The sequence below is a fragment of the Hyperolius riggenbachi genome, chromosome 1, assembly GCF_040937935.1.
Source record: "Hyperolius riggenbachi isolate aHypRig1 chromosome 1, aHypRig1.pri, whole genome shotgun sequence".
NCBI lineage: Eukaryota > Metazoa > Chordata > Amphibia > Anura > Hyperoliidae > Hyperolius > Hyperolius riggenbachi.
Genome location: NC_090646.1, coordinates 129,025,814 through 129,049,274, shown reverse-complemented (window position 1 = coordinate 129,049,274; position 23,461 = coordinate 129,025,814). Strand labels below are relative to the sequence as shown.

The 23,461-nt window shown below is 44.4% G+C and overlaps 1 protein-coding gene across 2 annotated transcripts in view; it reads left to right on the top strand.

The window, feature by feature from the left end:
- CORIN (corin, serine peptidase) overlaps nt 1-22,879 on the top strand; it is a 279,818-nt gene extending 256,939 nt beyond the window's left edge. For both annotated transcript variants that reach the window (XM_068278537.1, XM_068278536.1), the window contains exons 21-22: nt 6,887-7,014; nt 21,997-22,879. In XM_068278537.1, the coding sequence (XP_068134638.1) occupies nt 6,887-7,014; nt 21,997-22,179 (311 nt within the window). In that variant the 3' untranslated portion in view covers nt 22,180-22,879. The remainder of the gene's footprint in view (nt 1-6,886; nt 7,015-21,996) is intronic.
- The last annotated feature ends 582 nt before the right edge of the window (nt 22,880-23,461 follow it).

Below are 23,461 nucleotides of genomic sequence, written 5' to 3'. Positions count from 1 at the left end.
GAGATTTCTATACAGAGTCTATTGTGGTTCATTTTTCTTTAAAGAGGAACTGTCGCACAAATCTTAAAATTTAAAACACAAACAAATAAGAAGTTAATTTCTTACAGAGTAAAATGAGCCATAAATTACTTTTCTCCTATGTTGCTGTCACTTACAGTAAGCATTAGAAATCTGACATTACTGACAGATCTTGGGCTAGTCCATCTCTCCATAGGGGATTCTCAGCAAGGCCTTTATTCTTTATAAAGACACTCCCTGAAAAAGATTTATACAAAGATGCTGGCTGTTATAATTTAAGTAGGCCTCAGTTATTTGGACTGAGTTTTAGGTAAAAGGCTTGTTCGCAGAATATACCTTTTAAATAGAGTTTTTCGTGATGCAGGCAGAAGCATCTCAGTGTCTGTTTGAAGCAGATGATACAAGCAGATACTGAGAAGATGTTCCTAGTCCAAGGTCTTAGGCCTACACTGCCCCAGACAAATGGACTATGGGAACAATCAACATAGGCCATATTTATAAAACATAACATTCCTGCAACTGGAGCAAAGGGGCTCATCAAATATTAAGTGAGTAGGTGTGTATCAGGACATCACAAGCGATCTGAACCAATCATAGATGGTTCAGATGATGACACAGTTAACTCTTTCCTGGTCAGTATTAAAGGTCATGAGTTGCCAACGGAGGGCACTCTTGCTTTCTATCTACTGGCTAGAACCCTTTACTCATATATATTTATTTATGTCTCGTTGGCAGGGTCGGACTGGGACACTGGGGGCCCACCAAAGATATTTCAACCTGGGGCCCACACATCCCATGATTGCAGTGAAAAAGGGGCGTGACCATGCACCGGAAGGTGGGCGTGGTCATGATGTATTATGGACTGGGCCAAATGTACATGATCTTAGCAGCATTGTAATTCAGAGACACTGTTGCCCAGCAAAACTTTGCATAGAGTCTCCTCCTTTAAAAAAAAGTAATGTCCTACTTTGCAGAGGTTGCGACCGCAGAGGTTGCGACCGCATTGGGGCCCTTGGGCCAAAGGGGCCCCGAAGGGCCCTCCCTCAACTACAGTATTACCTCTCTATTGGTCCTGTGCTCATAATAATCACTTCTATAGATACTTTGAACAGTGGTAATCATTAACAAGCTATTTCCCATCCCTTTCTTGCACCTCTGACACTGTAGTTGCCATTGGCAGGTTTTGGTGCATCGTATCAATTGTTATGTATAGAGTGCTTGGGGGGGGCCCCATTGTAAAATTTGCATCGAGGCCTACAGCTCCTTAGCTACTCCACTGCTCTCAGCATGAGTGATTACAGCACTGAGAAGAGAATTTTTGTGCTGCAGGCAGCAATTGGAGCTCTGTCAGACAAGGAGGGGGGGGCACCAGAGACCTGGAGGCGGGGCCCACCGAGGGAAAAAACTGTACTACTGTGGCCCAGTCCGACCCTGCTCGTTCTTTTATCTTGTATGCTGTATATACTTAGTTTAGATGCAACTTAGTATAGAAAGAAGATAACCTGACTAACATTCAGGAGGAAGGTTAGTCAAGAGCTTGTAACGCAAAGGGACTTCAAGAATACTTGCTTCGCTAAGATGTAACGACATGTAGAGATGAGTATCTGTATATCTTTTTACTGAATAAACAACTTGGAACTTGAAGACGCCTGAGAACGGTCTATCTCCTATAATGCTTGCTGTGTTGAGAGTCAAGTTATCTCACAGTCTGTGAGGTGCAACTCTAAGAAGTTGCTGGTGCCGAAGCAAAAAGATGATTTCTAACAGTGGTGCCGTGAACCCAGTGCTGTCTAGCAGACAAGACAGAGAAGGACGAGGCCAGATGTCAGTCTATTATCTAGTTTTTCCAGGACTTTCACAGTTACAAGCGGAGAAGAGACTGAGACTCAGCCTGCTTGCTCATTGTACACTTTTTTGGCAGTTGGATGGAACAATTGCCATTCACTAAGTGCTTTTAAAAATAAAGAAAACCCTGAGAACCCTAAGAAAAGATGGGCTAGTGTAAAATCTGTCGGTAATGTCAGATTTCTACTAGTTACTGTAAGTGACAGCAACATAGGAGAAAAGACATTTATGGCTCCTTTTACTCTGCAAGAAACGTACTTCTTATTTGTATATTTACATGTATTTTACATTTTAAGATTTTCGCCACAGAGGTCCTTTAAGGCCTCTTTTCCTCGGACAGTTGAACTGTGTGCTCAGCAAGCAGTTACCAGGCAGCAGTGAGCAGTTGTGAGAGTTTGAGAGGCATTTCACTGCCTATCAACTGTCCGTGGAAAAGAGGCCTAAGTCTCTTTTTAAATTATGGAGTTGCATGTGTAGGGAGTTCTTCTGCTAAAAACTATTATATAGAACATTTAAAATTCATAATTGAAGATGAGCTACCCATTTAAAAGATTTCCCTGGAGTTCGACTAACGTGCATAGGGCCTCTGGTTGGACATTTTGGCTGCATGTCACACTTAAAGAGAACCCGAGGTGTGTTTAAAGAATGTTATCTGCATACAGAGGCTGGATCTGCCTATACAGCCCAGCCTCTGTTGCTATCCCAAACCCCACTAAGGTCCCCCTGCACTCTGCAATCCCTCATAAATCACAGCCATACTGTGAGGCTGTGTTTACATCTGTAGTGTTAGTCTCAGCTGCTCCCTCGCCTCCTGCATAGCTCCGGTCCCTGCCCCCGTCCCTTCCCTCCAATCAGCAGGGAGGGAAGGGATGCAGGCGGGGACTGGAGTTCTGCAGGAGGCGGGGAGAGCAGCAGACTGACACTATAGAGATAAACACAGCCAGCTCTGACAAGCTGTTTGTCAGCAGCGTGGCTGTGATTTATGAGGGATTGCAGAGTGCAGGGGGACCTTAGGGGGGTTTGGGATAGCAACAGAGGCTGGGCTGTATAGGCAGATCCAGCCTCTGTATGCAGATAATATTCTTCAAACCCACCTCTGCAGCAGATTTGTTCCTTGTCAGTCAAGCAAATTGTAGCTCAGGTTATAAATGTCAATAGCTGATAAATTGCTTTTACTAAGCTTTGTATAATTTTAGTGGAATTACAGACTTCAGTGCACATGTGTTGTGTTCTAGCAGCACTTTGTGTGTTCCCCTCACTCACAGAGAAGTGATTCCATGCAGGAACAGATGTACTTCTACTCACAAATGTAGGCAGAGAACATTGTGATAAATCTTCTTGTCAGGTTAATGTAGGAAATGGTTGGATTATAGGTTTTAGGATAATAGGAGATTTTTCTATAAAGTTCCTAATACATACATACAAGGCAATTATTAACAGAACTTCTAGGAAATGGAAATCAAATGCAGGTTTATGGGGTAAGAAGTTCAGATGTGGTTTGGGAATGTCATGGCGGTTTCTGAGAAAAGAATACAGCTGTACCGATGCGATTCTCAGAGTATTGCAGGGTCCCCGAATAGATCATTTTTTAGCCATGATGTTTAGGATTAAACCAGAGTGGAGATGATTGTTGGGGATACCATATTTATTGCCAGCTAAAAAACTGTCAAGATGGTCTGATTGACTCAGTAGTTTAGTCCTAAACCTGGAACAAGTAGGATTTTCATATTTGGTCAGTGGCAGCGATTCAGAAAGAATAAGTGGCAATGAAATCAGCTAGATTGGTTTTCATATTGAACTCCATGCCATTTCATTGGATTTTCATGTACTCTAAAATCTGGCACACACCTTCAATTCTGACTAACCACTTTTACTACCACCATGTAGTATGAGGGTAACAGATTTTGAATACTATGAACAGATAGTTTAGGTAAACTCTCATACTGCATAGAGGTGGTGCAATTGGACAGTCTTCAGGTGTGTATTGGCAGCTTTTGGCCTACAGATGTGGAAATTAGCCTGGAACTTGCTAAAGCTTGAAAGGATCAGCGCAACACCTGGCCTCCAATCAGAGGTGCGCTGAGCCCCCCAGAAACTACAAACGCACCTTGAACCCAAACAGAAGCTCTGCATATACACCAAAAGCATGGCTGTTAAGTGGGAGCAGCTGACCAAAAACGAAATAAATTAGTACATAGCAAGGAAATGAACAGCGCTACTTAAAAACAGGCAAGTGCCTACCTGCAAAAGAGTGCAAGCCCCACTTGTGGGATATAATACACCGAGCATACACATGACCTGTCTACCACTGGAGGAGGATGTTAGTTTCCTGTAACAGCTTGCATGCAACCTATTAAGTACTCGTCCCTCCCACTGCGAAGAAGTCGATCCTCCATGGGAGGGGCCTAACACTAACTAAATCCTAACCTATGTATATGCATAGCCTGGGTGCGGCTAATCAAAAAAAATTGAAAATTGCGCAAAAGGTGGATCAGCGCAACACCAGGCCGCCTCCGAATGGCCTCCAATCAGAGATGCGCTGAGCCCCCCCAGAAACTACAAACGCACCTTGAACCCAAACAGAAGCTCTGCATATACACCAAAAGCATGGCTGTTAAGTGGGAGCAGCTGACCAAAAACGAAATAAATTAGTACATAGCAAGGAAATGAACAGCGCTACTTAAAAACAGGCAAGTGCCTACCTGCAAAAGAGTGCAAGCCCCACTTGTGGGATATAATACACCGAGCATACACATGACCTGTCTACCACTAGAGGAGCATACACATGACCTGTCTACCACTGGAGGAGAATGTTCGTTTCCTGTAACAGCTTGCATGCAACCTATTAAGTACTCGTCCCTCCCACTGCGAAGAAGTCGATTCTCCATGGGAGGGGCCTAACACTAACTAAATCCTAACCTATGTATATGCATAGCCTTTGATTAGCCGCACACATCAGACTATAGTCTTTGGAAAATGAAAGATCACAGACCAATCTTACCACCCTTCATGTAGTATGAGAGCCATACTCTACACAGTCTTTTCTATGGAGCTGAACTCCCCATCAGACAGAAATCTTTGCAAGATGCTGCACACACAAATGCTGTACAGACACAAAAGATCTGTAGCTGCAAAAGATCTGTTCCTGCCAAAAATCCATTCCTGCAAATTGCAATGATAGTCTATGAGATCTGCAGATCATCATACACACATGATTTAACTGACATTCATCTGCAGATCAGATCCACCAGGATGGATTTTCAGATCTGCGGATGATTGTCTGATCTGCAGATGAATATCAGTTAAATCATGTGTGTATGATGATCTTCATATCTCATAGACTATCATTGCAATTTGCAGGACCGGATCTTTGGCAGGAAAAGATCTTTTGCAGATACTGATCTTTTGTGTCTGTACAGCATCTGTGTGTGCAGCATCTTGCAAAGATTTTTTTCTGATGTGGAGTTCAGCTCCATAGAAAAGACTGTGTAGAGTATGGCTCTCATACTACATGAAGGGTGGTAAGATTGGTCTGTGATCTTTCATTTTCCAAAGACTATAGTCTGATGTGTGTATGAGCCTTTAGTCATTGCAGCCTGTCTGGGAAGCTCTGCCACCTCTCCCTGCCACGTATAATAGCAGCTGAGGAAACCATCAAGGGAGCATGTCCTGCTCAGCATCCTGTTTAACATAGGTGATAAGCAGTAGTTTGTTAGGGACTGTACTGCTATGTGATTGTATGGAGATTGTAAGCCTTTGGCAGGTCTCTCCCTCCTTGTGTATCATACTTGTGCACTCTACCCACAGAATAATGTAAACTTGTATTATTGGGACTACTACTCCAGTGTATGATCTGGCATTGTGTTTTATATTGCTTATTACCTGTATTGTGTTGTCTGTCACCCATTATCATCTGTAATCTTATTTATTGTACAGCACAGCGTAATTTGTTGGTGCTATATAAATCCAATAAATAATAATATGTGATCAGTATGCTTAAAAACAAAAAACTAAATTACAGGAAGCAGCAGATTTGGGCGCATAAGACAAGTGTACAAAAAGGGCGCCCCATTCACTTCCATTATAAATATCGTTTAATGGGCGCCGAACAGGGGAAAAAAAGGCGCTGGAGATTATTAACGTTTTCAAAAACGGCGCCCGGAGATTTTTAAGGATTTATAACTATGTTTGTGATGATTTAACTTTACAAAATGAGCCCGTGACGAATAACGTTTATAAAGATACTAAATCACTATTTCTAAAACATTTCTAAAACATTATCCACCCAAAAAAATTTACATTTTTTTTTATTTACATTTTTTATTTATTAATGTCTGTAAAACATTATTATCCATAGGGGGTCTTAGGTTTAGGCACCACCAGGGGGGGTCTTAGGTTTAGGCACCAACAGGGGGGTCTTAGGTTTAGGCACCAACAGGGGGGTCTTAGGTTTAGGCACCAACAGGGGGGTCTTAGGTTTAGGCACCAATAGGAGGGTCTTAGGTTTAGGCACCAACTGGGGGGTCTTAGGTTTAGGCACCAACAGGGGGGTCTTAGGTTTAGGCACCAATAGGGGGGTCTTAGGTTTAGGCACCAACTGGGGGGTCTTAGGTTTAGGCACCAACAGGGGGTCTAGGGGTTATGGATAGGTACAGGGAGGGTTTTTAACAATCGTAAATAAAAGTTTCAGTTTACAAACAGGGAAGATTAACGTTTTAAGAATTGCCGATCTCATACACATTATTTAGTGATTTATAAATTCTTAAAACACTATTTCTAAACGAAATTCTACACAATATTTCTATAAACTATAATACTGTTTATCGTTTACACCACGCGCCCTTTTTTCCCGACGCCCTTTTTTGATGTACGCAAATTACACCCATAAAGCCTAGCACTCAGATATGTAAAGCCAAAAATATTAGCTTTTTTTTTTTACCAGCCTATAAAATGTAGGTAGACATATCTCTGAGAATTTAATATGAATATTGCATATTTATGCCATGTGTTGGTTTCCCTCCAGTGCCATTCAAGCTGCAGGAAGGAGAGGTCCGCATCATATCCTTAGACCGCTGCCGGACATACTTTGACACGATTACATCCAGAATGCTGTGTGCTGGTTACGAGTCTGGTACAATTGACTCCTGTATGGTAAGAATGCTCTGTGTTTTGATTGCTCACATGTCTAGAACTCATGGAGAAGGATGTGATTTGTTTGATCAGCTGACAGATTTGTAAAGCTCTGATTTGCTGTGATCACATCCTGCTTTAGCACATGATCACGACTAGCAAATCAGAGACTTCTATATCTGTCACCTAATCAAACTGATTACATACTTCTCCAGGAGTTCTCCTAGACATGACCATCACTATTGGTAACATCTCGTAGATTTTCACAGTCCATTCAAAGTGATGTGACTGGGGCCATGACACACTTGATAAAGGCCGCAGGCCGAAACGTCGTGTGTTTTATCTTCGGCAATGGGATAATAAAAAAAGCATTTGCAAAAAATAATCCAGATGGAGACCCAGTCGCTTTTCTTTTCTTGCCATGTCTCATTGCCCATCATTAGTCTTTAGTTACTTTTGTATTTTTCTCAGTGAAGTTTGGTTGTAAAGGGTCTAAGAATGTTTGAGCCAGCACCTTACCTTACTCTCAACTTACTCTCAACTTAATCTTCCCTTCCACTGCTGCTGCTAGCCAACCTAACAGCCTCTGCTGCCCACATTATGGGAATGTTTTGCTTGAACTTCTGGTTCCCTTGTGGCTAAGTTCACAGTGTGCTGCACGTTTTGTACACATTGGCCTCAATTCACTAAGCAGTTTAGACTAGTCTGCAGATGGTTTTTAGTCTACTGATGGTTTGGTGTAACGTTTGAGACCTGGTCTAAAGCCCCATACACGCGCTGAACCAAGGATGCTCAGTACAAACGAGAAGACAAATGTAAGCGATAAAGATACGCCTTGACATGCACAGGATAATAATACATATCGCACAACAAAACGATCGACTTCCTTAAAGACGTGTGTTTACCATATCGTTAAAGCCCCACAGCGACATCTCTTCACCATAGTCGATAACAGTACATATAGCATCAGGGGCGTAACAATAGGGGCTGCAAGGGATGCGGCCGCAGGGGGCCCGCCCAGGCCTGTTTTGGGGGGCAGGAGCCAGGAGAGGACGCAGCGCATGAAGGGGGAGTGATGCCTACACACAGCGGCGGGGAGGGGGCCACTCCCCCCTCTTTCACCTTGGGCTCCCCCATCAGTGCTTCCACCTCCGGCATTAATTAGCAGCAGTGGCAAAACGCGGACTTACTTCTGCGTTCCACGCTGGAGGATCTTCTCTGTATCAGTGCCCGATGACGCTACTTCCTGATAAACAGAAAGTAGCGTCATCGGGCGCTGTTACAGAGAACAATCTCCGGCGTGGAACATAGTAGTAAGTCCGCGTTCTCTTTACGCCGCCGCTACTGCTGCTAATGCAGGAGGAGGAATCGCTGATGGGGGTGCCCAAGGTGAGGGGGGGGGGGGTGAAGTGGCCCCCCTATCCGCCGCTGTGTGTGGGCATCGCTACTCCTTCATGTGCTGTGTCCCCTCCTGGCTATACTGAGAGCACCCATGCCTAGCTACACTGAGGGCACCTATACCTAGCTACACTGAGGGCACCCATACCTAGCTACATTGAGGGCACCTATACCTATACTGGGTGTACCCATGCCTGGCTATACTAGGGGCAAACATGCCTAGCTATAATGAAGACACCTATACATACCTATACTGGGGGCACCGATGCCTGGCTATATTTGGGGCACTAAAGCCTGGCTAGTGGCTACACTGTGGGTACTCATGCCTGGCTGTACTGTGGGCACCTATACCTAGCTATACTGAGGGTACCCATGTCTGACTTTACTAGGGGCACCCATGCCTGGCTAAACTGTGGGCACCTATACCTGGCTATACTGATGGCACCTATACCTGGCTGTACTGGGGGTGGGCACCTATACCGAGGGGGCCCATCCCCCCTATACCTCGATTGATAATATCCGACAGGTCCGATGACCTGCCGGATAGATTCCCCACCGGGGGACAATAGCAGGGAATTGAGAGGCTGATAAGGAGCGCCGGCGGGGATGAGCGATAATCGATCCGCGTGCACGCTGGGACGCGGCGGGAGTCGATCCGGCGGCTAAAGGCCCATACACACGTCGGATTTTAGCGAACGACCCGTCGTTTTAACGTTCCGTCGTTCGGACGTTTTCGCGTCAAATCCGACGTGTGTACAGACTATCGTTCGGGTGATAAGACTGGTTACCAACGATCCACCCGGCGGATCGTTGGTAACCAGTCTTATCACCCGAACGATAGTCTGTACACACGTCGGATTTGACGCGAAAACGTCCGAACGACGGAACGTTCAAACGACGGGTCGTTCGCTAAAATCCGACGTGTGTATGGGCCTTAATAGGCCGCCGGATCGACCCGTGTATGCCAGGCATTAGGTTTACCTGCCAGATAGATAAATTTCCAACATGTTGAACTTTATCTATCTTACCATCTATCTGCCGAGCAATTAGGCATTGTTCTACTCAGCAGGAGGTAAACAGAAGACAATGCACCAGAGATAATGACCATTCTCTACAGAAAATAATCTAATTATGCATTTTAACAGAAAATCTAGCAGAAGAATCTAACAGAAAATTGTATGGTGTATTCCCAGCATAAAACATTTGGTAAAAGTGAATTCCCCTTTGATGCAACTGACCAAACCATCAGTAGACTAGTCTAAACTGCTTAGTGAATTGTAGCCATACACATTGACCTCAATTCACTAAGCAGTTTAGACTAGTCTACAGATGGTTTTATTCTGATGGTTTGGTGTAATGTTTTAGACCTGTTAGACCTGGTCTAACATTCAGAAATTACACAATTCACAAAGACAAACAAGGAGTAACCACCCTATTTGAATTTCTTCTCCAGTTCAATATATACGTCAATTTCCAAAATTATACATAATCTCACTCTGTTATACCAGGTCAATTTATTTAATTGCTACTGCATCTACGTATATTACCATCATACATGCTCTGATACGCCTTCATCTCTGTCAATTTTTTAGTGTGATACTCCGATTGTTTAAGGCCTGATGAAGCGGGATTTTGCCCGTGAAACGCGTTGCGGTTTGTTCGTGGAGTATGTGATTAAACTGTTTATATTTCAAGTGACAACTTTGTGTCCATTTTTGGACTGATCGGTCCACCACCGACACCCGAATGTTTTAAACCTTTTAGCATACTTTTATCCTTTTGGTGCCTCTGTACATCTTTGTCAAGGAGTAACCACACCCTCTTTTTCTAACAGAGATTAGACCATCTGATTTCTGTGGGTAAAGTATTTCTGTGAGGTATTTTAGATGTGAGGATGGAACCTTTTGAATTAGTTATGCAGGAGTTTAATTGTATCCAGAGGAGAGCTCATCAGAGAAGGATGTCAGTCATAGCTTCTTGTTTGTGAATTGCACCTTTTGATCATTTCCCCTGCTTTACCCACCTAATTACCAAATGGTTTAGACCAGATCTAAAAACAGGTGTAAAACATTTGGTAATAGTGAATTCCCCTTTGATGCAACTAACCAAACCATTAGTAAACTAAAAACCATCAGTAGACTAGTCTAAACTGCTTAGTGAATTGAGGGCATTGTGTCACATACAGTGAATTAAAAGTATGCTTCACTGTTAAAGAGACTCCGTAACAAAAATTGCATCCTGTTTTTTATCATCCTACAAGTTCCAAAAGCTATTCTAATGTGTTCTGGCTTACTGTAGCACTTTCTACTATAACAGTCTCTGTAATAAATCAATGTATCTTTCCCCTGTCAGACTTGTCAGCCTGTGTCTGGAAGGCTGCCAAGTTCTTCAGTGTTGTGGTTCTGTGATGAATCTCCCCCCTCCAGGCCCCTCTCTGCACACTGCCTGTGTGTTATTTAGATTATGGCAGATTCTCTCTTCTCTCTTATCTTTTACAAGCTGGATAAATCCTCCTCTGAGCTGGCTGGGCTTTCACATACTGAGGAATTATAGACAAGGGCAAAGCTGTTTGCAGGAAGAAAAGAGCAGCCTGAAACTTCAGTGCATGAGAGCAGGAGGAGGAAAGAAACACACAATGATCTCTTGAGATACAAAAGGAAGGGTGTATACAGCCTGCTTGTGTATGGATGTATTTTCTATGTGTGGACATGCTGTACATCAACCTACTTCCTGTTTTGGTGGCCATTTTGTTTGTTTATAAACAAACTTTTTAAAACTGTGTTTAACCACTTTTAATGCGGTGGGGAGCGGCGAAATTGTGACAGAGGGTAATAGGAGATGTCCCCTAACGCACTGGTATGTTTACTTTTGTGCGATTTTAACAATACAGATTCTCTTTAATGTTTTGCAGTTACGCACGGCATGCAGTGTGTTATTGCATGATGATATGTGTGTTAACAGAGGCAGTGAGGCATACTTTTTATTCACTGTATGCAATCTAAAGGTCGCATAACATGCAGAGCAACTTTTTCATTCAGTTATGTTTCTGTTTTTACAGGGAAAGCAACGCAGCGTCTACTGTGAACGTAGCCTAATGGCCCATACTCACGGGCTACAATTGTCGCCGCAACACGCGGGGCGTGCGTGTTGCGGCGACAAGTCGCCCGTGAGTATGAGGCGTTGCACGGGCGTGCACCCCGAACCGTCGCTCATCGCTGATGTCGCCAGGCGATTGGTGCGGTCAATCGCCTGGCGACAGTTGCCGCCGCAACTGTCGCTAGTCCGCGTGAGTATGCGGACTAGCGACAGCAACATAATTGAAAATAGACGGCACTTCCGGCGGCGGGGGAGGAACGTCGGTGACAGCTTCCGTCGCACAGCTGATCCCTCTTCCGCGTGTGTACGCGGAGGGACCTGGCGACGAGCTGTCGCCGGCCTGCTGCGCACACGCTCACGTGTGCTGGCAACAGGCCACTGATGTAGCCCGTGAGTATAGGCCATTAGTGCTTATACTGTTTATGTTGAGTTATACTGTTTATGTTGAGTGTGAATGTCTGTGTTCTGGCGCAGCAACCTTCATTTTCTAGTGGGAACAAGTGATTTTGTGATTTGTTTGAGGCCTCTTTAAGAGGTGAATTTACCGCCTGTCAGCTGCTCTCCTGCACCGCCGAGCACTTGTTAGGAAGTGAACCTCCAGACTAAAAATCTGCTCAGCAGCACCGAAAAGGCTTGGTGTTTCTTGAACAGTTTTACAGCATCAGAACTTTGTTTTTCTTACACAAGCCTCGTTTTTAGCTGCACAGAAGAAAACTGCCCAGGCATTTTTCCCTTGATGCGGTGCAAAGCATGACGGGATTCCTGATGTTGTCTTTCTCGTTCTGCTGTTTTGGTACAAATGTATTTATTTTTTTAAATTTGAAGCCTAGCATGTGCAGCTGGGAAGGGTGATCAAGACACAGTGCAGTTGGAACTGTCATGCTCCCTGTCACCTCCTTTCAACCAAAAAATGGCTGCCCCCATGAAATCACAAACATTTGCCTGTTCTTTTAAAACAGGTTGGGTAAGAGATTATATTACTTATCTATTTTAATTAACATAACTAATGTAACTTAAAGGAGTTATCAGGGAAAATTGAATAAAATAAGTGCTACTTACCAGGGGCTTCCTCCAGCCCCAAGCTCCCAGCATGTCCCTCGCCGCAGCCGTTCACCGCAGCTCGCTCCTGGTCCCCGGCGATGACATCAGGCCAACCTCCAGATCGGCCTGTACTGCGCCTGCGCGAGCGGCGCTGTGAATCACCGCCACGTGGGCCGGAGCGGACTGCGCAGACGCAGAACTACTGCGCCTGCGCAGTCCGCTCCGGCCCACGTGGCGGTGATTGACGCAGGCGCAGTACAGGCCGATCTCAAGGTCGCCGGGGACTGGGAGCGAGCTGCGGGGAGAGCTGCGGCGAGGGACATGCTGGGAGCTTGGAGGAAGCCCCTGGTAAGTAGCACTTATTTTATTCAATTTTCCCGGATGACTCCTTTAACCACTTGAGGACCCACCCTTTAACCCCCCTTAAGGACCAGCGTTATTTTTTGTGATCTGTGCTGGGTGGGCTCTGCAGCCCCCAGCACAGATCATGTTTCATGCAGAGCGATCAGGTCGCCCCCCTTTTTTCCCCCCTATGGGGATGGTGTGCAGGGGGGGTCTGATCGCTCTGGTGGGCAGGCTTGTTGCGGGGGGGGGGGGCACCTTAAAGCCCCCCTCCACGGCGAAATTCCCCCTCCCTCTCCTACCTGCTCATCCCCGGTGATCGGGGCTGCACAGGACGCTATCCGTCCTGTGCAGCCAGTGACAGGCTGTACCCTGTCACATGGCGGCGATCCCCGGCCGCTGATTGGCCGGGGATCGCCGATCTGCCTCACGAACAAAGCAGATTATTTCCGCTTGTGTTTACATTTAGCCTGCGAGCCGCGATCGGCGGCCCGCAGGCTATTCACGGAGCCCCCCGCCGTGAATTGACAGGAAGCAGCTGCTCGCGCGAGTGGCTGCTTCCTGATCAGCCTGCAGCTGGCGACGCAATACTGCGTCGCTGGTCCTGCAGCTTCCACTTTGCCGACGCACGGTATAAGCGTGCGGTCGGCAAGTGGTTAATGACGGTATGTTTGTTTAGGCTGAAGTTCCCCTTTAACGCTCTGTACCAGGGCTTGAAAGGCAGCCTCCCCACGGAGTCACACTATCAGAACACTCGGAAGAAGTGACCATTAGAGATGTCGCGAACCTCCGATTTTCGGTTCGCGAACCGGGTTCGCGAACTTCCGCGGAAGGTTCGGTTCGCGGAAAAATTCGCGAACCGCAATAGACTTCAATGGGGAGGCGAACTTTGAAAAATAGAAAAAATTATGCTGGCCACAAAAGTGATGGAAAAGATGTTTCAAGGGGTCTAACACCTGGAGGGGGGCATGGCGGAGTGGGATACATGCCAAAAGTCCCGGTGAAAAATCTGGATGTGACGCAAAGCAGCGTTTTAAGGGCAGAAATCACATTGAATGCTAAATTGCAGGCCTAACGTGCTTTCAAACATCTTGCATGTGTATACATCAAACAGGGAGTGTAATTAGAGTACTGCTTCACACTGACACACCAAACTCACTGTGTAACGCACCGCAAACAGCTGTTTGTGTAGTGACGGCCATGCTGGACTACTGCGCAACATGGCGTGATTGCTCTTCCTCACTCAGTGATGTCAGGTAATGTGTGACTTCCTTCTCAACTTTCCATGGCATTGTTAAAAAGCTTACGTTTTGTTTTTAATTTACATTTTCTACTTGCTGTGTACTTGTTCAGTACCGCTACAATGAGAATCCTGTGGAGGCGGGCAAGTCTGCCATTGTGACCCCGGGTAATGGCCGGGTAATGGCCGGGGAATGAGAGGTTTGAATCCGGTGTGGAGCCTGAGCAACGGCTACCACTACACATCCAAGGAGGGCAGCGGGCAGGCATGCATGCCCGCCCGCCCCGAGGTAGTGACCAAAAATAACAATACAGGAGGAGGACTTTCGAGGCCCTGCTGTGTATTTGAAATGAATGTACTTTAAATCCTTTAACGAGAACCAGTTATGGCGGGCAAAGATGACACCACATTCCTTTCACGAGAATCATATGGAGGCGGGCAAGTCTGTCATTTGTGACCCCGGGTAATGGCCGGGGAATGAGGGATGGAATCCGGTGTGGAGCCTGAGAAACGGCTACCACTACACATCCAAGGAGGGCAGCAGGTAGGCATGCACGCCCGCCCCGAGGTAGTGACCAAAAATAACAATACAGGAGGCGGACTTTCGAGGCCCTGCTGTGTATTTGAAATGAATTAACTTTAAATCCTTTAACGGGAATCCGTTATGGAGGGCAAGTCTGCCATTGTCACCGCCGGAATGAAGGTTGGATTGCGGCCCGAAGTGGGAGCCTGCTGAGACCCATGCTGTAGCTGCCCTGACCGTGCTTTGCAGACCAGGCATCTGTGGTCAGATGGACCCTTGAGCCAGCGGAAGACAAACCAAGTCGAAAGCATTTGCCAAGAATGTTTTACGGAGGGCAAGTTTTTTTGCCCTTTTTTAAAATTTTTTGAAAATGATAGATGGTTGTATTTTTAAATTGTTTGAAAGTTTAGATGGTTGTATTTTTAAATTGTTTGAAAGTTTAGATGGTTGTATTTTTAAATTGTTTAAAAGTGTATCCATTCTTCCTCCCCCCAGCCACGAACAATACCATGGGAACGTGGAGCAGCAGAAGCCCCCTGTGACGGCTGCCACGTTTGTTCTCCGCTGCATGTCTTTTGAGGGGTGCTTCTTTTCCTCAGGTGTTCTTGCCATAGCTGTTTGTGCCTTCTCTCCAGGTGCCTTCGTAAAGCACTTGTCCCTACGTGACAGTTGGCCTTTCCACGGCTCAATTTTTGCTGGCAGAGACAACAGATGGCTTTGCTCCGATCTGAGACACACACGTGAAAAAATTTCCAAACCGCTGAGCCCCCTTGGGGTGATGGCGCTACGGTGGCATCAGCAGCAGCTGACGTTGAAGGGCATGTGTGCTCCCTGGCCATAGCTGGCGATACATGGCACCGGACACTGCCCCCAGCTGTTTCTGAGGACGAGCTCCCTCTGCTTCTATCATAGAGTTGTCTCCTCCTACTCCTCTCTGACTCCTCCTCTGAACTGTCCCCCTGGTCATCTCCTCTACCGGGAACATATGTGGTATCCGTATAATCGTCATCATAATCCTCCTGGCCAGCTGCGCTTTCCTCAGACACCTCCTCAAGTGCACCAACTTCAGGTGGTCCACCATCATCCCCATCCACACACGTTACGTCCATACTATCGCCACCTAACTCAGACGTATGAGGTGGTGTACCTGCGCCGCCTTGTTGTTGTTGTTGCAGTAGTGGCTGGGAATCAGTGATTTCACCACCACCACCAAATAACTCCTGCGAAGTGTCAAATGCAGCGGATGTGGTGCTTGTTGTAGCGCTGGTGGCTGCGGGAGATGAGGTGTTCTGTGTTAAATACTCAATCACCTCCTCACGATTTTGGGAAGTGATGGCACGTGCCTTCTTCTGAGCACTGTATTTTGGGGCAGGTCCGCATGAAATCACAGCAACACCACCTCGCACAGCCACAGACCTGCCGGTGCCTGGTGGCCTTCCTCTGGGTCTGCCTCTACCTCTTCCTCTACCTGGTTTGTCCATTTTGTCCATCTCGGGGGTATGCTAGCTATATGCAGTGAGGTGGGTTCTCACTCAACACAACAGGTAGTTAGATGCAGTGAGCTGGGTTCACTTAACACAACGCTAGGTATATGCAGTGATGAGGTGGGTTAAGTAAACACAACAGGTACTGGGTAGTTAGATGCAGTGAGCTGGGTTCACTCAACAGTAAAGTTACTTAAGATGCAGTGAGGTGGGTTCTCACTCAACACAACAGGTAGTTAGATGCAGTGAGGTGGCCAGGTGGGTTCACACTCAACACAACAGGTAGTTAGATGCAGTGAGCTGGGTTCACTCAACACAACGCTAGGTATATGCAGTGATGATGTGGGTTAAGTAAACACAACAGGTACTGGGTAGTTAGATGCAGTGAGCTGGGTTCACTCAACACAAAGCTAGGTATATGCAGTGATGAGGTGGGTTAAGTAAACACAACAGGTACTGGGGTATATGCAGTACTGGGTAGTACAATGTGCAGCTCCCTGTCACACACACAGGCAGTCAGTCACTGAATGTGCTGGGCTGCTGGCAGTGGCACACACACTATCAATTAGCAAGGCTGTGCATGCAACAAAAGTGTCAGGAAAAAAAAATGTACAGGTTGAGCTCTGAAAAGAGCTGTTGCTGGGTGCTTTAAAAGCAATATTAATCAGTCAGGAACAAGCAAAGCAGCCTAGAACCTAACTAATCTGTCCCTAAGAGAAAAAGTCTGCAGCAGCTGTCCCTTTCCTCTCTCTAGCAGGCACACGAGTGACTGTAATGGCCGCCGGAGGCTGCCTTATATAAGGGGGGGTGGGGCTCCAGGGCTTACTGTAGCCTGAATGGCTACAATGTGCCTGCTGACTGTGATGCAGAGGGTCAAAGTTGACCCTCATAGTGCATTATGGGGCGAATCGAACTTCCGGAAAAGTTCGCCTGGCGCAGGCGAACGCGAACCCCCAATGTTCGCCTGGAACCGTTCGGTACACCTCTAGTGACCATAGTATGGTAACAGAGATGTAAGCAAGGGGACAACTAAAACTATACAGGTCCTTCTAAAAAAAAATTAGCATATTGTGATAAAGTTCATTATTTTCTGTAATGTACTGATAAACATAACATTAGACTTTCATATATTTTAGATTCATTACACACAACTGAAGTAGTTCAAGCCTTTTATTGTTTTAATATTGATGATTTTTGCATACAGCTCATGAAAACCCAAAATTCCGATCTCAAAAAATTAGCATATTTCATCCGACCAATAAAAGAAAAGTGTTTTTAAAACAAAAAAAGTCAACCTTCAAATAATTATGTTTAGTTATGCACTCAATACTTGGTTCGGGAATCCTTTTGCAGAAATGACTGCTTCAATGCGGCGTGGCATGGAGGCAATCATCCTGTGGCACTGCTCAGGTGTTATGGAGGCCCAGGATGCTTCGATAGCGGCCTTAAGCTCATCCAGAGTGTTGGGTCTTGCGTCTATCAACTTTCTCTTCACAATATCCCACAGATTCTCTATGGGGTTCAGGTCAGGAGAGTTGGCATGCCAATTGAGCACAGTAATACCATGGTCAGTAGGCCCAGGATGCGGCCTTAAGCTAATCCAAAGTGTTGGGTCTTGCGTCTCTCAACTTTTGCTTCACAATATCCCACAGATTCTCTATGGGGTTCAGGTCAGGGGAGTTGGCAGGCCAATTGAGCACAGTAATACCATGGTCAGTAAACCATTTACCAGAGGTTTTGGCACTGTGAGCAGGTGTCAGGTCGTGCTGAAAAATGAAATCTTCATCTCCATAAAGCTTTTCAGAAGATGGAAGCATGAAGTGCTCCAAAATCTCCTGATAGCTAGCTGCATTGACCCTGCCCTTGATAAAACACAGTGGAACAACACCAGCAGCTGACATGGCACCCCAGAGACCATCACTGACTGTGGATACTTGACACTGGACTTCAGGCATTTTGGCATTTCCCTCTCCCCAGTCTTCCTCCAGACTCTGGCACCTTGATTTCCGAATAACATGCAAAAGTTGCTTTCATCCAAAAAAAGTACTTTGGACCACTGAGCAACAGTCCAGTGCTGCTTCTTTGTAGCCCAGGACAGGCTCTTCTGCCGCTGTTTCTGGTTCAAAAGTGGCTTGACCTGGGGAATGCGGCACCTGTAGCCCATTTCCTGCACACGCCTGTGCACGGTGGCTCTGGATGTTTCTATTCCAGACTCAGTCCACTGCTTCCGCAGATCCCCCAAGGTCTGGAATCAATCCTTCTCCACAATCTTCCTCAGGGTCCGGTCACCTCATTGCGTTGTGCAGCATTTTCTGCCACACTTTTTCCTTCCCACAGACTTCCCACTGAGGTGCCTTGATACAGCAGTCTGGGAACAGCCTATTCGTTCAGAAATTTCTTTGAGTCTTACCCTCTTGCTTGAGGGTGTCAATGATGGCCTTCTGGACAGCAGTCAGGTCAGCAGTCTTACCCATGATTGCGGTTTTGAGTAATGAACCAGGCTGAGAGTTTTTAAAAGCCTCAGGAATCTTTTGCAGGTGTTTAGAGTTAATTAGTTGATTCAGGTGATTAGGTTAATAGCTCGTTTAGAGAACCTTTTCATGATATGCTAATTTTTTGAGATAGGAATTTTGGGTTTTCATGAGCTGTATGCCAAAATCATCAATATTAAAACAATAAAAGGCTTGAACTACTTCAGTTGTGTGTAATAAATCTAAAATATGAAAGTCTAATGTTTATCAGTACATTACAGAAAATAATGAACTTAATCACAAAATGCTAATTTTTTGAGAAGGACCTGTACATTTTAGAAAAGCCAACTCTAAGAAGCTCAGACTCACTATTTCTGGTAGACTGCAGTGGTAAATTACAGGACAAGGACACTGAAAGTAATTGGGTAATTTTCAAATACTTAATGACTATTGAAAAATGTATATACCGTATGGGATTAAAAATTCTAGATCTAGAAAGAGCAATTGTGAATAAGCAATACCCTTTTAGGCATGACTAAGTGTAAAAGTAGTGCCTTTAGGGCTCTAGAGCAGGAGGGGGACTGAACCTGCATTAAAAAAAATATAAGGATTGTAACAAACATTGTAAAAAGGTAATCAGTATTGCAAAATTAGAAGCTGAGAAATAAGTGGCTGGTTACCAAATTAAATAAAAACATTTTACAAATACATAAATTCAAAATAATAGGTGGAAATATAGGACTCTTAAAAGATCAATCAGGGAACTTAGTTGTGGAAGACAAAGCTAAAGCTGAAATTTAACATGCATACTTTGCTGCTGTCTTCACCAAGGTGATGCCCTTGTCACATAATTCAGCCCTGGGTTGTTGTTCTCAGTCTACTTCGAAGGCACGCTTAAGCCCAGGATACGATTGTGTGATTCAATTTACGATCCGATTAAATCCGACATGTCCGATCAGGATTCGATTCGCCATTGCAAAACAACGGCAAATAAGATTGAATCGAATCCTGATCGGCCATGTCAGATCGTAATTGAATTGCACAAAGAATCGTATCGTGTAGATGGGGCTTTAGGTAAAATTTAAGATAAAGGCACCTGATGGCATCCACACCAGTGTTAAAGAAAATGAGTTCAGTTATCGATAGACCACTGTACCGTATTTTCTTTCCAATGGGTCAGTTCCCTATGACTGGTATAAAGCTGATGTCTTTCCCAGAATCTAAGAAGGGAAAGATCAGAATTGGGACACTACAGACTTGTAAGCTGTTTTTAGGCAGTGCGTGAAAGGTAGCATTTTGCTGCATATGCATTTGCGCATTTTGCATCTATTTTTAGTTTCTTTGCCTTTTGCGTTTTTGTTCCGCACATGCATTTTTCATGCGTTTTGATGCTTTTGCGGTTCGCATATATAGATCGCACATGCGTTTTTGTATGCATTTTAATGCGTTTTATGCAAATCACTAGGAAGTCAACAGGAAACTGAAGTACATTAAACAGTTTTGTTTTGGTTTTTTTTAAAATGCACTAAAACGCAATACCTCTGCGTCACCATTGACTTTCATTACGTGCATTTTAAATGTGTTTTGGAAAAATATGCAGCAAGGCTAGAGGTTTTAAAAACGCACATTGCAGAATGCAAACATGCATTTTTTCATGTAGCCCATTAACTTGCATTATGTGCGTTTTCCGCAACGCAAGCATTTTGCCTAGTGTGTTCCTACCATGAAAGTATTCTAAGAGACACTATACAGGATTTCTAATTTCAGCTCATCAGCATGGTTTTACTACAGACAGTTCGTCTTACTTTTGAAACAACAAAGAACATGAGCAAAGTAGATACAATGAAATATATAAATGATCTCCGTCGGGCAAATAATAATAATTAGGAGTAAACAAGTCACCGACCTACTAACAACTATATACTAAACTTAAGAAAAAGGATTACTCCTGCATGGTAGTCATCAGAAAAGAAACCTGTTGCACGTTCAAGATTTAGTGTACTAATAACTATTAAATACATGGCAGGACTAGCATACATCTCAAGTCTGACCTCTGCAGATATGCATGTGGTAATAAATTGGTATAATAACTGGTGTCCTCAATTATAGACACACAACCTCCCTTTTGAGCATAAAGTTGTCACAGTGTGTAATATATTGAATAATAACACTCAAGGGATTGATGCGAGCTGGTCAAAATGAGTTGCCAATCACTATAAAGTAAGCAGGAAGGAAATATTACATTATATACAATATCACCTTAAGTTCAGCCATGCAATCAAATGTGTGGATCTAAATATAAGACCTGAGATCAAATGTACGATAAAGGTATAGAATATAGCAGCTAGATCATAAGAGCAACTGTGCATATGACTAACAGAACACAATAATAGTACTCAACCTGCAGTGCCGTGAAGGGTGAACAAAACAACCAATTAAAGTGCACCTGAACTCTTGCACAGGACAGAAGGAAAACAGAGAGAAATGCACCCTGTATGTATTTAGTGCCTAATCACAAGTTATCATTTGATCCCTCAGCTGTGTCAGCTGACTGCCATGGCACAGAAGCTAATTGTAAAGCACAGGATGTTAAACATATGTTTTCTTCCATGAAAGCAGGAAGTAGACAAACTGCAGATTTCAGGATTTGTATAAGCTGTAACAAAGACACCAGGAAAGACTGGAGCTGAGGCGAGGGACCCAAATGGCTTCTAGCTGGAAGAAGCCCCAGGTAAGTGAAGATAGATTTAGGTTTTCCCCTGAGAGACCCTTAAGAAGTGCAGACAAGTAATATAGTCATAAAAATTATGTATGGACAGCCACTGTGTAGAACTAATATGCATGAGGTGTGCAGCGCCCCCCATCCCAAAAAAAAAAAAACAATATGCAAAGCTCCGTGAACAGAGACCTAAAACAAAGTGCAGTGAAGGAATTCAGAAACTGGTAACTAACGTGAAGGAATCCTCAAAAACCACAATAGTGAAAGAAACAGAATGAGGGAAGCTGCTGGAGGAATAACCAAAATGAGCCAAATGCTTACCTAATGGAGATCAGATGAGAGCTGTGTGCAGTCACTGCGCTTGCCACGCCTACCCTAGTAGTTATACTGAACACCCTGACGCAGCTTCGGCATAACTAGTAGGGCAGCCAACCAAACTCTAACAGAAACTGCACATAGCAGGAAACTCATAGTTTTCCGCACAGCCCAGTGTGCTTCTAGCCTCAGACTTTGAATGCTAATGGAATAATCTGTTATTGGATGAAGATCATATGGGATGGGGAAGGTGGGGGGTGGCAGTGGTTTACAAATGTGCCAATTCTAGAGCAACATACTGGCCAGAATCTAACACCGTTCTATAGAACAAGCCTGGAAAAAATTATGATCATGTATTTTCTGATCTCACACAGGGCGACAGTGGAGGGCCTCTGGTCTGTGAACAAACACCGGGGCAGTGGACATTGTTCGGTCTCACGTCTTGGGGATCGGTGTGTTTTTCCAAAGTTCTGGGGCCTGGAGTCTACAGTAACGTGTCGCACTTTGTGGAATGGATTGAACGGCAAATATACATTCACAGCTTCTTAACTGGCTGAAGATACATATTCTCCACTTTACAAAGACTGTTCAGAAAACGCCTTAGCCTCCATGGAGGCTCTACATGTGCAAATGTTGTTGTGTGTATCTGAAATTCTATATATTTTTGGTTTCGATATTAGATATTTTAGTCAGAAGTTTTTGAACTTTTTTGTACATAGCTGGTCACAGCTTTGTTTCACTATGTGAGCATTCCTTCATTGATGCAGGTCTTCAGGAAGTGTAGTGAGCGTATTCACTGGATGGTTAAAGGAAACCTTAACTGAGAGGGGTATTGATGTTTCCTTTTAAACAATACTAGTTGCCTGGCAGTCCTGCTGATCTCATTGGCCAAAGTAGTGGCTGAATCAGACACCTGAAACAAGCATGCAGCTAATCCAGGCTAATCTGCATGCTTGTTCAGGGCTGTGGCTAAAAGTATTAGAGACACAGGATCAGCAGGAGAGTCAGGTAACTGGTATTATTTTAAGAGGAAAAATCCACATCCTTCTCAGTTTAGGTTCCCTTTAAGCAAGCAGGTTGTCGGGGATGTACCTTTCTTTACTTTAAAATCTGATAGAACATGGTTTTAGCTTCAGCACATTAAATATGCTTGTTGAAATACAAGTACTAGCCAATATATTGTACAGCTATAGGATGTAAATTGTCATACACAGATAGTTGTAACACTTATTTACCATTAAAATTATTTTATATAAACTGGTTATTCTGACTTCATTATGTGAATTGGAAAAGTGGGTTATTTTAGTCTGTGCTTTTGTGATTTTGAGTGGCAAATTTGTGCACTTCCATGTAGTACGAGAACTTACCTACACAATATAGTCATCCTATTGTCTCATACATGGAAGTGGCAAAAAAGTTTCTGTACCGTGTTAGCCAAACATATACATAGAAGTAGTAACATTGACAAATCAAAATTTAACGTGAGTACACACCCTTACTTCAGACCTCTAACTGGGCAGCTCAAAACACTAAGCGGAAGCTTCTTTGAGATCTGCTTTTCCTAGAAGCAGCTGGATAATTGAAGGCCAAAAAAATCCAGACCTTAGGAAAGTCCTACAACTATGTCAAAGTCCAGATGCTTGTACAAGTTCTTCATCATGAAAAGAATGTTGGCAACATGTTAAGAATTTTTTCTTAGGATTTTGTGCTACAAAGGATGCTGATTGTTTTTGACTCCTACAACTTTTTCTTGCAATTTATATGCAGTGTGAAATTGGTGAAATCCAAATCTCCAGTAACTGAATTTATCTGATTCAATTTCAACCTGGAGTTACAGAT